Genomic DNA, 17,984 nt, shown 5'->3' with positions numbered 1-17,984 from the left:
GACTTGATTTATTCTGACATCCTCCTTGAAGAAGGATGGGCAGAAAAAATACCATATACATGCTAAGGGTATGGAAGAAATACGTATCACCTTGATACAGACAGTTCTCATGTACAACTTGAAGCACGTGGTGTTTTGTGCTTTGAAAATACTGATAGTTTGCAAATACCACACCTGAAAATGGGCTACAAGTAAAGCTAAAGGTACTAAACCACTAGTTGAACTGGCCTCGCCACCAAAAAGTTGTCATTTTCTTGCCCCGGCAACTTGCCTTCCATGCACAGTTCACCTCCTCAGCTCCATTATTTCTCTAGTTGAGCTATAAAGCAGATTGTGGTCACGTCTACATTGGAAAAACCCTCCACAATGGATTTACGTTGCATTTCCTTGAGTCCAGATGGGCACTGGCACAACAAAAGGAGGAGAACTGCAGGGCAGAGATGGAAACAGGTAGGAAAAAAGGTAGGGAAACTCTTCCAGAGCAAAGCAACTGTTAAGACCCAACACTGATGCACATCTGACCCTTTGGAATGAGACAGTTCACATCACTTGCTAGACAGGAGAAGGAAAAACAAATAAGAACATACTCCTCAATGTCAATGACATCTGAAGGTATCACTAAAGGAATCAAGAGCAGCTGGGTTGATTTCTGCTGAATTTGAGCACCAGTAGTTGAATAAATCCTCACACTGACTCCAGAAGGGCTTTCTCAGGATTTGTGTAGAGTCTGGAAATTGCAGAACAAACTAATTTCTACCTTGGTTGGTACAAACATCAGAATAATCGGTTTTTAAACCTCTGGCCCTCCCCACAACCTCTTCTTGAAGACGGCGATTTTCCAGTCCACAGGGAGTCACGGAGCTTTCCCCCCAGCTCCAACAGCACATCAGCAGATCAACCATCATTAACTCATTTAGCAGCTCCAAATTTATTTCGGAGCTTTATGAACACCCTTAAGAAGTATCATAACCTTCTTCATTCTGCTTAATGAAAAAAACAACATAATTTAAAAGTATTCCTTCCTTCTTCGCCTTACCTCGCTGTCCAAGCCCTGCCGACTACATCTACATTTCGGGTTTTGGGCTTTTTTGGTTTATTTGGGCTTTTCTGCTTTGAGAAGGAGAACACTTGAACTTAAAGACACCAATAACAGTTATTGTAGTTCTTGTCACCTAAAAAGCCTTAACTCACTTAACTGTTCATTTTAGCTTCATTTTACCCACTTGTTACATTTGTACAAAGAGCTCATAGGGTGTTAACACTCAAGTTTTTCCTTTCTGGATCTATAATTAGCAGTTGGTATTAAAATTGTGTACGAATGAGCAATAACACTCCAATTTAACAATATGTCTATTTATTATAACTGAATAAGCAATCTTTACAAAGAAAAGAGTACATAAAATTCTTCCTTTCTAACCATAATTCCTTATCCTGTGCACTACTTAAAATGAATCAGTAGCAGAGGAATTACTTGTGTGGATAATGCTACTGATACATCAGAAACACACTTTTTCCTCAAAAAATAGGATTTCACAGGCTAAATCAAATCCAGCCTACATAAAATATAAACCTACTGCAGAAGTCTACTAGAACATGGAATTACTCATTCTACCTGACAATGGTACACACTGATATATCCCTCTGTGTTACACGTTTTATAAATTCAGCTTGGATACATGAAACAGCCAGAAGAGGAAAAAATGAAGCCAAGGAAATACAAACCAGACAGCTGCAAGAAAATAAGGGAGGCAACTTATAGAAGGGCATGTCAGAATCACTCAGCATTTTCATATTTAGACCCATTTTAAGGAAACAAACAGGCAAAGCCAACTTGCTACTTTGTCACCTTATGATGCACTTGAAAGAAAGAACAAGCTATAGCGGAAATGGCAAATTTGCGGTAGGAACAGCCAAGGTGCATAGTGATTTTCAAAGACATTTTCAGTTTCCACAGCTCAAAACAGTAAGATGATGAAAAATTAGATATAAGTCATCTTCCAACTCAACGCGCAACAAAACCACCCACCTTGCGCCACTGCTCCCCATGTTGATCAAGTTCAACACTAGTTAATGGAGATTGCTAAATTCAAATATCCTAGAGTCAGTGAAAACCAACAATAAAATTGACATAATGGCTAAATAAACCAGATAAATATCCGTAATAAGAAATCTCTCAAGTGTTTGGCCAATGAGAAAGGCAGCGTGTGCTGCTCAGTGCAGTAATAAGTGAAAGACGCAAACCTCCCAGTAATTATGCAAATTAATATTCTCCATTAAAAATCTTCAGCTGCTCATTAGGTTGAGGCTACAAATCCCTTATCTCTCTTGCATAATATTAGGAATCCAAGGGTTTAACGCCCAAGACAAAGGTTGTACCTTGGTCATCATTGCTCTCCATTTTCCTTTGCTCCCATATTTTAATATAACAAAAGAGTCAATATTTGTTCAGCATATTGTAATTTTTCTTCAACACTAACATGACCAGAGAGCTGAAAAAGCATCAGGAAATGTCTGCAGAAGATACTTATACACACGTGCACTTAGTTAAAACTTGTTCAGTTTTAAATTGTGGGAAAAACCCCATGGGTGATAGATTTTTAGTCACACAGTCGACATAAAGCCATTGCTTATCCAAGTGATTGGTTTACTATGTTACCAACCAATAAATCTTTGAAAGCTTTGATTTTATTTCAGATACAGAGGGCCAAACAAAATTTATAGGCATGCTGACCCACGTAACGCCATCTATTTCAATAGGAATGCTCACATCAGTATGTTCTTTGAAAATACCAATTGGTTTGCTATTTATATTTGAAAAAGGCATATTCATACCTCAGAGAATAATGCTGATTGTAATGATGACTGTAATGATTATTGTTAAAAAGAAGAGTCAACAGAAGCTCAATATAGCAAGAAACCACAATATCTAAGTAGTTATAAGTCTGCCAGACAGTCGAAATAGACTGAAATATATACTGTCAGTTTCCAGAGGAAAACAGTCGTATTTTACAACTTCCTTGTCAAAGTTTTTAGACATCAGCTCTAATGAAATATGATGCTTTGACGCAAAATTTTTCACGAAGCTCCTTCCAATCTAAGCTCAACTTGAACACACCAGAACAAAACCAACAGACTTCAAAAACCTTACTTCTTGAATTCTTATTGTTAACCAGCAATATCATGGATCTCCTTGACATATGAACTAATGAATTCCTAGAAAAATTCTCTATTCTGTAACTTCTTAACACAGAATAAGCACATGGATCAAAAAGACCAAGACTATCACCCCACTCCACCCTCCGGAAAAGAATTGCTTTTCATATTTTCCACATACAAAAAATAACATTTATAACATTCAGAAAGGTTAGGCCCTTTCTAATCGTCTCTTCTTCCGACAGGGATATTTGAGAAGAAGGAATAAAAATGACGTAAGTAGTAAATACCTCCTTTCCTCTTCTACCAATAATCTGAAGCAAGTGTGAAGAGCTGGATGGTTGGAAAATAAATCTGGGAGTTGTAGAAGGGTTTGTGAACTTACAAAATGTTGGGCCTTCTGGCGCTCCTCCTCCGTGGCGGCTCTTTCGCGGAGAATGGCTCGAGTCAGGTGTTCGTTGGATGAAATCCGCTCTTGCTCCAGGAGTTTCCCAAACTCATCTCGTACATACGCTTGTTCTTGCTTCAGTCTGCAGGAAACGGAGGGAAATTCACATTGAAGGGCTGTTTTCCAAATGTATTTTCAAAGGATAAAGTCACTTTTAAGAGCGCTCATCGTAACGCATGATTATCAGCTTAAGGCACCTAAAAAATATTGGCTAAAAATTCAAGTTTATTTCAGGTTTAAGTGTCAAAATCGGAACACGCAAAAACCTTAGCACCACTATTTGTTAAATGATATAACGACAACTAATTCAAGAGCTTTATGAATATATATCATTAAGTAAGAAGAACATTCGTGAAGCTCTAGTTGGTTTTGATCTGGTTTTAGGGACCATTTTATCCAGGAAAATCCTTCTCCTACCAGCCAGGGGCATCCGATTTCCAGGTAAATCCTCCTTTTATGCAATGGGACCATGTTTGCCTAACCCTGGACATACCATAAACCTAAATACTGCATTTACCAAGCTGCAAAAAGACCAAAAACCCATAATAAACCTTTCCCAGCAATTTCAAAACATGAGATGAAAACAAGTATTGAACTTGTTGCCAAGTTAACAATGGCAGCTCCAGTCCCAGAATATTTCCAACATTTAAATGTCACCAACCATCAATATATTTGAAATATTCACTGTAGCGCTTGATAGAAGCACAGCGCATCTAATTTCCATGAAAATACATCAATATAAACTGTTTAGCTAATAAAACTCAGCTGTTGCATGTATGTTGTGACACTGAACACAGAGTCAGCATTAGGGAACTCAGAAGAGTAATGACACTATGAAACACCCTTTTTTCAAATAGATTGTTTTGAAAGAGTGATGGAGAGGAAGCTTAAGTATTCTCAGTGCATTTAGATGTTGTCAAGGGAGTTTCAGAGAACAAATCATAATGAGTAGGGTCACTTGGTAAAAGGTACCAGCATTACAGTGCATTAGATTCTTCCCCAGGGAAAATATTTAAGTGAGGTGGGGAGGTAAGAAAGAAAAGACAATTACAAGATGTATTAGTTGTGTGCTCAGACACAACCCTTGGAAATGCAGCAACCAACTGGGAATCTTTATAAAAAGTTTATTAAGCAGCATCTTCAATTACTCTAGGAAAAAAAAAATAACATTATGCAAACATGGACCAAGTTCCATTAAGTGATTTCCCAAGGTCCCCCAAATTATTGCGGCAGCATTGATAGAACAAACCCTCCTCACAATCGATGGCGCAGTCAAAACATGCTGCTTGTCTTTGCCATTGCGGAAATCGTGTTTTGTCTAAAGAGCAAAAAAATGTGTCAAAATAGAAGCCTCAGCAGCATTTCCTGGTGAGATACGGCAGCGAAGGCATCAAGTGTTGCCAGAGACCGAGGGAAGCGCCTTCCCTGCTGGATTTTACTGCCCACAAGTGGTTTTCCCCTAAAAACATCTCACTATGCATGCCGTACCTAGCAAAGAAACTATAGAAAATCAGACAATATTTGGAAAAGGTTGCAAGAGGTTTCCACATTACTAACTCTCCAAAATTAAAGAAAAATAAACCTCAGATGTTTACATCTAATTCTTGGCAAATTGCTTCTACATTTGACACAAGCTCAGTTCTTCTCAAGTTGTCTTCTTGCCTCTGGAATTATGAACCTTCACAAGGTCTCCTCTCAACCTCTCTCGCAAAAACAAAATAAATACACTTTTACTAACACTTAAATAATGGGTTCCTAATGACAGGGTAAGACCTTTGATGGCTTAACCCAATCACTGTTACATTTAACTTCCCTGCTAAGTGTCCACAGAGGGACAAGATACTCTTTTCTACGTTTCACAGAATCCCAGAATGTCAGGGGTTGGAAGGGCCCTGGAAAGCTCATCCAGTGCAATCTCCCCATGGAGCAGGAACACCCAGATGAGGTTACACAGGAAGGTGTCCAGGCGGGTTGGAATGTCTGCACAGAAGGAGACTCCACAGCCTCCCTGGGCAGCCTGGGCCAGGCTCTGCCACCCTCACCAGGAACAAGTTACTTCTCAAATTTACGTGGAACCTCTTGTGTTCCAGAATAAACCCACTGTCCCTTGTCCTGCCATTGGCTGTCACCGAGAAGAGCCTGGCTCCATCCTCCTGACACTCACCCTTTAGATATCCGTAACCATGAATGAGGTGACCCCTCAGTGTCCTCTTGTCCAGCTCCAGAGCCCCAGCTCCCTCAGCCTTTCCTCACACGGGAGATGCTCCACTCCCTTCAGCATCTTTGTTGCCCTGCGCTGGACTCTCTCCAGCAGTTCCCTGTCCTGCTGGAACTGAGGGGCCACAACTGGACACAAGATTCCAGGTGTGGTCTCCCCAGGGCAGAGCAGAGGGGCAGGAGAACCTCTCTGACCTACTGACCACCCCCTTCTAACCCACCCCAGGTACCATTGGCTTCCTGGCCACAAGGGCCCAGTGCTGGCTCATGGTCATCCTGTTTTGCCAAAACTCTCCACATGTAGAGAACTCATGGCAAGACTTGTTATTTTGACCTTAATCCATCCATTTAAAATCAGTTCATGTATCTTGATACTACCTTTAGTAACCACTCCAGTTTCAAATATCTTCTTGGCCATGAAGAGCTGTGTCCTACCACAGGATGGAGTTAGGACACCCAGAACTGGCACCTAGAAAATCACTGCCAAAGTTGTAGAACCTCATAGCTGATCCTCTAAGTTATGACCTTCCAAGCAAATTACATGATTAAAATCCCAAAAAAAGGATTCTATGCCATCCTCTGTTGGAAATCCCATCTCACTGGCATTGCCAGATTAATCCCCAAAGAACTTCCATCACAACAGAGAATGGAGGAGACACCCTCACTTCCAACTCCTACCTTCAGTAATTAAGTATGTTTTTAACCAATTCACCTCTGCCCACCTCCTTTTCCCCAAACTTCATGTGTAAAATAATATTTCTAAACAGTTCTCTCCCCACACACAAAGGTGACAAATAATATTTAATCCTAGCTTGCTCATTGATACCAATAATGATGTGAAGTGTCCATATCATAAATGGAAACGTCTTACCTACATCGCTCATAACACAGTGCATCCAAATGCAATTTTCTTAGCTACAAACCACCTTTCTTCCTTCAAGTCACATTTCTTGTTATCTTTAAAAATGTACTTAGAATGGTGAAAAAGTCAGCATGAATATGCAAACAAAATTAAGCATGTCCTGGGTCATCAGGCAGTTACCAGTTTTGCAGGTAATACTTTGTGTAAATTGATAAACTTAATTCAAAACAAGAACCAAAAAAAACCCCAAAGCACTTGTCATCTCCAAAACCATTTGTACTTACCCTATTTAAACACATTCACTTGGGGACCAATAATGTTTTACCAAAGATCATTTCAAGACAAGTCTCATCTGCTTTTCCATCTTCATGTTCAACACAAAAACCACTTTCAGCCTCTTGTAAGAAATGTTTCCCTGATCAACCCATCAGCTCTTCCCTGCCCCAGCTACAGAAATACATGTTCCACTTCCAGAGGATTTCACTTGGATTAACCAATACTTCCCAGTTTCTTAATTCCCAGCTATTTCTACATAGAATATTTACAATGCCAAAACATATTTAAGTTTGTTAGCAGAAGTACCTTGGTACTTCCATACCACTCAGCTACTGAGATCAATCATTTATTTCCTCACATATAACACCCGAACCTTTATCTCCCTATACTATATTTTGTACCATATGCATTTTCTGGAAATAATAATATTACGATGAACTCCAAGACTGCTTTCCGAGAAACCCCATTACTAACCACCTTCCAGATCTATCACCTGCATTTCTCATTCACAGCACATCTCCAGCTTCTCCAGTTGAACCAGTAACTTTCTGAAGACTCCAAATGTTTCAGCAGCCACTGACAATATGTGTTGTTTGAAATAGATACCTTCTTATGCTGGGGGGAATGCAATTACTTATTCTCTGCTGTTATTTCCCTTAAGTATAATGTACTTTGCGTCTTCCCATTCCCTTCTCAGTAACAAATCTTAAATATTTGTTACATTTTTGCCACTAACTTTACTTGAACTGTTCCAAAGTTGTCTGGATTGCCTTGTACTCCCCCAAAAACTTCCTTCTTTGGTGAGGAAAAAAAACATCCATTTAGTTTAAAACATACCAGAAAGATCAAAATTAAAACCTGCGCTTTTGGCAATTTTCATTTTGACTTCTCAGCTTCCTTTCCTTGATCTTTGGCACAAACCCCTCTAGGCTGATCCCTCTGTCTTAATGTCTGTCTGTCTTGTGGACCTTTGGATCAAGACAGAACCATTCAGGAATTGTCTTATTATTTGGCTTGGAAATGCCAGGGGGTTTTCACAGTTCTGTCTTGTCAACTCTTGGAATCTGTCTTACAATTTCCAATTCTCCTCTACATGATGAATTGAGCAGCTCTTCATTTCAATTAACTAATTGCCCAAGTGTCATATATTAAACAATTTAGGCCATAAAGGTACTTGTTTTGTGTTCCTCAATAACATTCAAGCTGGCCTTGCTTATAGCAGCACCTTAAATAAACTATTTCAAGTCTTTCCTATCTACTCTAATCCTCATTTGTGTTATCAGGAATCTCACATCCCACCTCCTATAGAACGAAACATAACCAGTTAAATTCCTGAGACCTCTTCACTTACGTCAACTATTATTCTCCAAAAAAGTCCTAACTACCCATCTCACCTGATTTAAATTCACCAGAGTTTTAACAAAGGAAGCAGGATTTTGAAGTCATTTTCATTTATTTGAGTTCCATAATTGGGTGGCTTGTAGGAGCTTAATGAAACAAACACAAGGCAGATCGGCGCTGATCTCAAACATTTGCTTGCATCAACTTACAGTAGTTTTCTTCCTTGACATTACAAATTCATTTCGCTGGCATTCAGCGTATACTGCTGCGGAATAAAGGCAAACATCAGCTAAATCTACAGTAATAAATTATATTATCTTGCCAAAAGTAAAAAAAAATAGATGCACACGTGCATTTTAAAAGGACTTAAATAGCACAGCCTATCAGTACAGTCCACGACTCCAACAGCCCACTTAAAATGACATTTTTAATTACAACAAATATAAAGACTCAATATAATGATTCTCACATTTAAGCACAAAGCTTAAATGAGAGACATTAGGCCCTACGCTGATCTGTTATATAGGAAGCATTTCTAAAAAAGCTGCTGAAACAGCAGAGAAAGCTGCCAGCTATACATTTCTCTACACAGTTGATAGTTTAAATAAAATACTTCCAAGTAATTATGCGTTACTGTTTCAAGAAGCGTACGGCCATTTAGTTATAGCAGCTGACTTAACGAACTACGGTATGCAATGCTGGCCGTGGCACTATTTGAAAATACACATAAAGCATTAACAAGAATTCTTCTGTACTAAAGTTTGGATTAACGCTTCGGTTTTTCATGCTCAGTTGTTTTATAGCACAATCGTACCCAAAAAGCAAAAACTCTTGCTTATCTACAGCACCGTCTTTGAGGACTTTAACAGTTCGTTAACACTATAAAGAACATTTATTCTTGCATGACACTGATACTTAGTGCAGTGTAGTAAACACTCTATGATTAAGTCACTTATCTATTACCCCTAAAGCTTCTGGCGCCTTTAAATTCTGCATTACAACATATTTCACTCAGCCTTTAAATGCTTGATGATTGCCCCTTACTTTATAAACTCAAAAAAACAGCCCACAGCTCTCAGAACCACACGATTCTTCAGGCTGGATGGACCTTGTGTGATGATCCACTCAAGCAGGTCCCTCAGAGCAGGTTGCCCAGGACTGTGTCCAGTTGGGTTGTGACTGTCTCCACAAATGGACACTCTACAACCTCTTAGAGCAACTTGATCCAGTGTGCAGCCACTTCCACAGTATTTTCTTGTGTTCAGATGGAATTTCATGCGGTTCGGTTTGTGGCCATTGCTTCCTGTCCTAATGGCCAGATCTCCCCAACTGCCCTTGTTGTAGATGGGAATGACATTTGCTTTCTAAACATCTCCAGGAACCTCGTCCGAACACCATGACCACCTAAAGACAATCAGGAGTGGCCTTACAATGACATGAGCTACCTCACTCATGGGAGCTACCCATTCCCCAAAGAACTTTGTCTTATTTAAGTGTTCCTACCTTGACGCTCCTTCACTACGGCTTAAGTCTCCCAACCATCTCCTGGAGTCGATCTTTAGGGTGAAACCCATGGGGAAATACCTGATTTCAGCACAATAACCTTTTTGTTTCTGCCTTCTTCTCTTTTATTCATTTATTTCCCCCTACAAAAGCAGGGAATCTGAGATTCTGAGATATTACAGAGTTTTTGAAGTAGCTATGAACATACTTGATGCAAACTGAAGTAAACAGAGAATCTCTATGTGAATACATCACATATTTCAGAGCATGAACACCCACCCCACATCTCCAGGAAGAAAACCTCCTTGTCTATAGCTATGGAAAAGCCCAAATAAATTCAAATTATGGCTTTTCCCCAAACCAGCAGTACTGATTTAGCCCCAATAAGAACAGCGGGAACTTCACAGCAGTGACATTCCACCATATATTGTCACTCAAAAACCAGGCATGAGCACCCAACCAGGATGCAACAGTCTCTTCAACCATGGTTGACCATCACAAACACCATGAAAGAAGTATATAATGATCTCAATCGCTTAGTTCATCTTGGCCATTTACTGCAGTTAGCAGAGGAGTTAAAATAAATCCGCCTAAATTAATGCATGGTAAGGAATAGACTATAGACATCTATATTAAAGAGGTTCCATAGAAAGGTGATTTTTAGGTCTTCAGAATCTTATATTTTCTGTATAAATCAATTTTAAAAAATTATTTATATTCAAACAAAACTAGTATTAAATAACAAGATAAAAATAAGACTAAAAATAGTAGCAACAAAAATAATCCCTCAATTCTGTAATGACATAAAAGGAACAATTGGCAACTATAACGTCCAGCAAAATAAGTGAGGTCAAAACACACAATTAGGTCGTCTGCCTAATTACTGCACAGCAGAATTTGAAGTTTCAGAGGCAAAAATACCTCTGACAGGAGATAGAGAAAACAGGTGACTTGTCCCAAGAGATATAAATATACTTAGAAAAAAAATGCATGGTAAAACTTCACTGCATTCTGAACAACAAAGAATTGCATCCTATTCCAACCCATTTTCTTAAATGAATTCAAGAGAATTGTTCATTTTAGCACCTGAATTTCTGACTCGGTCGTGTAACCCTGCACAGCACCCAACTGGAGCCACACTAACAAAATGAAGAATTTAATTGTCAAACCAGAACACTTCACTCTATTGTTTTCTTCCAAACATTCATTTCTGTCATTCTTGAAAAACACCTGCAGATATTAAAGATAATCATGAAGGCAAAAAGCACCTTTTAATTCAAAGACAACAGCAACACGCTGAGAAGTGTTATTAAAAACAGCTTTGTGCTTCAACAGCCACTACACATCTTATTCTACATTAATCAGAATCCATAGGAAATCTAAAATTGGTAAATAATAGTACATTAAAAGCAAAACGAGCAATATTTTCAGCCATTATTACTGATATTGAAAATCTGTTATGCTGTTGAAGATCATACATTCTCTTTTTGTTATTTTGCACGGAAATGACGACCTGCCAGTTGTTCCATCTTTACTACAGTCCTAAAGGATCAGTGGTGACCCAAGGTAAATTCAGTCAAGTCCAAAGCATGAACTGGGTCATTTTTCCAATACCTCCAACCAACCAAACTTGAAATATTTCCCATTTTTAAGTCCACTATCAGGAAATTCATGCCCTCCTTTTCTCTATAAAACATAGAAAAAATATTAAGAAGTACCACTCTTTAAAGTTGGAAATGATCCTTAAAAATGAGCTCCACATGACATGAAAGGAAAGCATAAACATTTACATATAAAAGAATCCATACTCTTTCTCACAATTAGGATTTAGTTAATTTTATCCACTTCTGTTCATCTTTCATTTCCAATCACTAATACCTGTATATGATATCCCTCCTATTCAAAAAGTTGACGCTGACTGAAAATAAGAGCATAAGGTGCTCTTTGCCAAGTCTTGGGAAATAGGAGAGGTGCCTGAGGACTGGAGGGAATCAAATATCACTCCAGTCTTCAAAAAGGGCAAGAAGGAGGACCCAGGTAACTACAGATCAGTCAGTCTCACCTCCATCCCTGGGAAACAGATGGAACAGCTTATCCTTGGTGCCACCTCAAGGCATATCAGAGACAAGAAGGTCATTAGGGGCAGTCAACATGGCTTTACCAAGGGAAAGTCGTGCTTGACCAACCTCATTGACTTTTATGAGGACAAAAAGAGGTGGACAGATAATGGCAGAGCCATGGATGTGGTCTACCTTGACTTCAGTAAAGCATTTGACACAGTCTCCCACAGCATCCTTGCTGTGAAACTGGGGGAATGCGGGCTGGACAATCAGGTAGTGAGGTAAAAAAGCCAGAGAGTCATGGTCAATGGGGCAGAGTCCAGTTGAGGCCTGGATCCAGTGCAGTGCCTCAGGGGGCAGTGCTGGGGACGGTATTATTCAATATATTAATCAATGATTTGGATGAGGGAATAAAGTGACTGTCAGCAGGTTTGCTGATGACACCAAGCTGGGAGGAGTGGTGACACTGGAAGCTGTGCTGCCAGAGACCTGGACAGGATGGAGAGCTGGGCGGGGAGAATTTAATGAAATAGAAGAAGGGCAAGTGTAGAGTCTTGAATCTGGGCAGGAACAACCCCAGGTTCCAGTGTAAGTTGGGGAATGACCTATTAGAGAGCAGTGTAGGGGAAAGGGACCTGGGGGTCCTGGGGACAGCAGGGTGACCATGAGCCAGCACTGGGCCCTTGTGGCCAGGAAGCCAATGGGACCTGGGGTGGGTTGGAAGGGGGTGGTCAGTAGGTCAGAGAGGTTCTCCTGCCCCTCTGCTCTGCCCTGGGGAGACCACACCTGGAATCTTGTGTCCAGTTGTGGCCTCTCAGTTCCAGCAGGACAGGGAACTGCTGGAGAGAGTCCAGCGCAGGGCAACAAAGATGCTGAAGGGAGTGGAGCATCTCCCGTGTGAGGAAAGGCTGAGGGAGCTGAGGCTCTGGAGCTGGACAAGAGGACATTGAGGGGTCACCTCATTCATGGTTGCAGATATCTAAAGGGTTAGTGTCAGGAGGATGGAGCCAGGCTCTTCTTGGTGACAACCAATGGTAGGACAAGGGGCAATGAGTTGAAACGGCAACACAAGAGGTTCCACTTAAATATGAGAAGAAACTTGTTCCTGGTGAGGGTGGCAGAGCCTGGCCCAGGCTGCCCAGGGGGGTTGTGGAGTCTCCTTCTCTGCAGACATTCCAACCCGCCTGGACACCTTCCTGTGTAACCTCATCTGGGTGTTCCTGCTCCATGGGGGGATTGCACTGGATGAGCTTTCCAGGTCCCTTCCAACCCCTGACATTCTGGGATTCTGTGTTCAGAGCAGAAACTTTTAATCAGGTTTTTTGCTTAGTTTGACACCAGCAAGTTCGTTAATGGATTCTGACAGACTCACAGAACATCCCAAAATGTTTCTAACAATGCAGTTTAGGCCACAATGTAATATTAATGAATGAATAATGTTTCGGAGTGCCGAGTTTAAATATTTAATGAGATGACAAGGCATCTGAAAGAGATGCAAGAGACATCAGGAAAACAACTTTAACCTGAACCGAAGCCTGAGAAGTGTGAAATAGATATTTCTCCTACTCCATTTCTAGTAACAGATTATTCACCTGGCTGCAAAGTCAGATTAATCATGTAACATTCAGCTGCCTGTGCAAAAGATGGTTAAGGACTAAGATATACATACAAATTACCCGAAAGGTAATGTCTGCTTCACAGAAGTCTCAGAATGACAACACGAAGTTCTTCTACATTCATTTCTTCACATTATTTACACATTTAAAACAGTTCTTTTCTATTCACAGAAGTCTTTGCATACTACAGGTGAAGGGAGCTATTCCTAACATTAGTAGCAACCACTTCATTTAAACTTCTGTGTCAAAACTCTACTTCTAAGCCCTGTATTTCAGATCATGAAAACATTAAGAGAAAATAACCTTCTAAACTGTGAAGTTATGGCATAAAAAGGACAAATTTTGCTCAACTTATATTCTATCCAAGTGGGTTTTGAAACATTGGCATACTGAACATCTCACTCATTAAGTACAAGAGAATCAGGACTATTAAAATAGGAAAAAATGGAAGGCAAATCAAAAGTCTAAGGCTTCAAAAATATGGGCATATTAAAAAAGAAACATGTAGGTCAAAGCCAGAATTGTGATCATTTCATGAGTGTTTAGTGTCGAACCATTCACAGGTGACTACACAGTTACAAGTTATAGAGCACAACCTAAACACTTGGACAAATTCACTACAAATCACCAAGAGGTCGCATGATAATGGTGCACACAGAAAGAGATCAAAGATATCAATAGCATTTGCAGCCACAGGAGCGCCACAATATAATGAAAAGAAATATGAAAAGTATGACAAATCTTGAGGCTTTTTGGCTCTTCTACCTCGGACTGCATACGCAAGTGAGCTTTTCCTATGGTTTTCTACTATATTATATATAATTACTGTTAGTTACTTATGCTTGCCATTGATATTATGAATTTTAACAAGAACTCTGCTGCTTTATTCCCATATCCACTTCCTCCTCACAGTAACCTGTTCCTCCTTAATGCTGGCCATACACATATATAAATTAGTGCTTCATTTATTATAAATATTACTAAAAGTGAAGTGATAGTGATTCTGAAATTGATGCCTAAGCAAGCAAGTTAACTTCTCCCATATGTTAACTCCTCCATCTAACATGTCTCATTATATACTTGTCTTTGTCAGTCCCACATTATAAGAAAATTCCTTAAGTTTTGGGCACGTTCGTAATAACAAGGAGAGCAAAGTATTAAGTGCTTTGCTTTACTCTCTTTAGGCTGAGGGCTGTTATCCAACCCAATAAAACACTGAACTCAATACAAATTATCTTCATTACGAGTATGTCTCACCTCACCCTACTTCACCATTTCATACTATTCTCTGTTACCCCTTATTTCAAGTGTGACATGGCCCAAATCACCTGTAAGAATTAGCCCAGTAATTCCATTCAGTTCAACACGTTCATCCATTTCCACTTTCCAGCTGCCTCCCAGCCTCAGTATAACACCCGTAAATTGGAATATCCTCACTAATGGCCACGTTATTTCATGCGCCAATCCTTGATCAACACAGACACTCATTTCAAAACTCAATTATATACAGCTCTTCAATTTATCAACAATATGTCCACGGAGAACTTATTAATACATGTTGCAATATGGACACTGACCCTTCTGAGTATGAGGGCTGCTCATGCCCTATGGAAATGGTTGAGTTGACTTGAAGATACTTGAATTAGAAGGTATTTTGGGGAAGGTTGGTTGAGAGGACTTGGTAATTATACTTCATAAATATATGCATATCGATCAGTATTCTATAGAGACAGAAGAACCAATTTCTACCTTTCTGCCAGCGGCAAGCAGAGACCCCACGTCAGAATAGTAATACTGGTTTACATAATTTATAGATGTATTTAGCTAAGCCTTTTCCCCAAAATCCACACAACTCCACTTGAAATTACTTTCAAATTTAATATCACTCCTCTTGGGATCTGCAAAGGCAGCCTTGAACCTACGACAACATTAATTATCTATTAAAATGAAGTGACAGTCAAAAATAATAGTAAGAAAGGAAGTTGTGTTTCTCTGCTATGTCTACTCATTTGCTGCTTCTCAAAATCAAAGAGCTCAGTGGTTTGAAAGCAAAGGTTTGTTTAAAATTGCCAGCAGGGAATAATTCCCCTCCTCTCTATTTAAATCCAAACCTACGAAGCAGTATTATTTTTGTTGATGCTCTCTCCAAATAAACTCAATGGCTTCAAGTCATTTCCACATCTCTCCTAGAAACAAACTTATCAAGAAGAAGCTTGGTATACAACTTGTCAGTTGAGATGGCAAGCTTGAAAATCCAAGTGAAAAATAATCCCTCGAAAAGCAGTATTTCTAAAAGCAGGAGTGAATTATAGCACCGCTTACTCCAATTTCCGCTTCCCATCGCCACGATTTATCTCCATACATACCAAGAACTAGACATAATTGTATTAATGGAGAATCAGACCAGTAACAAACATCTTGGAAAATAACTACACCATTGCCAAATACTGTTTGTTCTTCTTCAAAAACAATAAGGCAAGTAGAACAGGTTTCTAAAATAACTTGACATTTCCTTGGCATTTTGCAGGAAAGCTCATGTGCTAAAGTTATACAGTTTTAAAAAGGGTACAACGCAATTCCAAAGGTGATTTACGCTTCCCTAATGGGATTATCTTGACAACAGCTGGCTCTCCAAAAAGGTACCAGTTACAACCACTCACCTGATCCCACAACTTGTTTTAGAGGTAAATCTTGGCTCAATCTCATGATGTCTTCACAGTTAATCTTGGCTTCTTCCCTCGCCTGCAAAGAGACAGTCCTGGCCCAGCCTCAGCTTTCCCGTTCCCTCTTGTCCCATGTTATCCCATCATCTGCCAGACCTCATTAACACTATGGCTGTTAAAGAACAAAATCACTCCATCATCTACTGGTTGTGAGATCAGATGAGTGAAGCTTCTGCTGTGAGAGGAAAACATAATGTGTTTTATTGAGAAGGGAGAATAGGACAAACTCAAGCTCTGGAAGTGACACCAAAACTTGCCACTTTATCCGTGCATGTTCCCAGCCCTGACACTGAAGTGACCTTCTAGACGCTCAAAAGAAATATGTTGACTTTATTTCTATAAAATCACTAATATAATCCAAACTTGACTGCTTTGTTTCGGTAAATAGCCCTCACCATCACCCAGCATTACCTGATTTTGCACTCTAGAATAGTCAGCTCTGCAATCTTACCCAACTACTCTTTTAAGTCCTCTCTTGATCAACTCTACATCTTCAGATATGGAACAAGAATCACACACACACACACGTGTCACATACACAAACAGGCCCTTTTTAGATGTCACATTAGCCTTTCTTTCCAGTTCACATGCAGTTTATCACTTATCTTCCACTGGATGACATATCTTGCCAAGTCCTGTTTATCACTATAAAATACCCAAGTTTTACTCTCACAAATCAATAGCCAGGTCTTCTTCCTGATACACTGAATGTCATACTAGGAAAAGGTTAAGCTTCCCAGCAGATGGAGAAGACAAATCACACTATATAAACACAGCAACAAAGAGAATTATCCATAGGCTACATAAAAGTGACAGTACTGACAGAGCTTTACTTCAAAAGTAGACCTTTTCACACTAGATTATCCAAGTTAATTTCTCTCAATCGTATTTTCAAACAGCATTTGAATCTCTCTCTGCAATACTTATTGGTGAGAGAAAAGACAAGAAGAGAAGACAAGTTTTGGTGCAAGCACATGGTATCAATTCTCACGTTCCTAAATGGGATTATCAATTGGGAAATACCTTTAGCTGGGGTTGAGTTTGCCCCACAACATTAAATTCTTATTCTTCACCTGTCAGAAATCAAAATAATTATAATCACTTTTAAATTATAATCACTTTTACTGCTTCATGGAGTTATTTCCAGCTTTCAATCCTACTGTCATTAGGAGATATTATATTATTTTTCTGAGTCTTTTTAAACTTAATCTAAACGCTATTCAAGAGGTCCCTGTGGCAGAACATTACAGTACAACTCTTTAGAAACACAGTATGGTTTTGTCCCACATAAGAAGAATAATGCAAGAAAAAGCCAGTCTCCCAATTTAACATGGTTAATTACCATGTTAGTTACCATGGTTAATTACCAGGGAAAATATCAACATTTATCAAGAAAATAAACCTACTTCAAAAAAGGTTTCCCTACATTGAATATATGACCCATATAGACTGAAGATTAACATGCTCTTCATAAATTTACCTCGCTAAAACGTAGAATGAAAATTGTAAGTAAATCAATCATTTGAAATTTTCCTTATGTTCTCCAGCACCTATGCCAGTAAACTAGAATAAACATGTTATTAAAACAGAAATCAATATTAAGCTTGAAAATACACAGTAGTACAAAAAGGTCAAGCCCCAGTATTGATTTTAAAGTAGCATATTTGGTGGGTAGTTTCCCAAAGGGTTCTCCTGTAATATGGTTCTTCATTCTTCTTTACATTCTCGCCGGTCAATTTGTTGTTCTCCGCTGCAAAAACTGTCTATGCCAAGAAGTTTACTAAG

The 17,984-nt window shown here is 39.3% G+C and overlaps 1 protein-coding gene across 2 annotated transcripts in view; it reads right to left on the bottom strand.

The window, feature by feature from the left end:
- The window catches only part of CHCHD3 (coiled-coil-helix-coiled-coil-helix domain containing 3), a 157,955-nt gene that overhangs the window by 106,309 nt on the left and 33,662 nt on the right, over positions 1-17,984 (bottom strand). For both annotated transcript variants that reach the window (XM_080361986.1, XM_080361987.1), the window contains exon 4: positions 3,539-3,683. In XM_080361986.1, coding sequence (XP_080218112.1) covers positions 3,539-3,683 — 145 coding nt within the window. The remainder of the gene's footprint in view (positions 1-3,538; positions 3,684-17,984) is intronic.

Source organism: Nesoenas mayeri, assembly GCF_963082525.1.
Source record: "Nesoenas mayeri genome assembly, chromosome: 1".
Taxonomy (NCBI): Eukaryota; Metazoa; Chordata; class Aves; order Columbiformes; family Columbidae; genus Nesoenas; species Nesoenas mayeri.
This window is presented reverse-complemented; position numbering and strand designations above follow the sequence as displayed.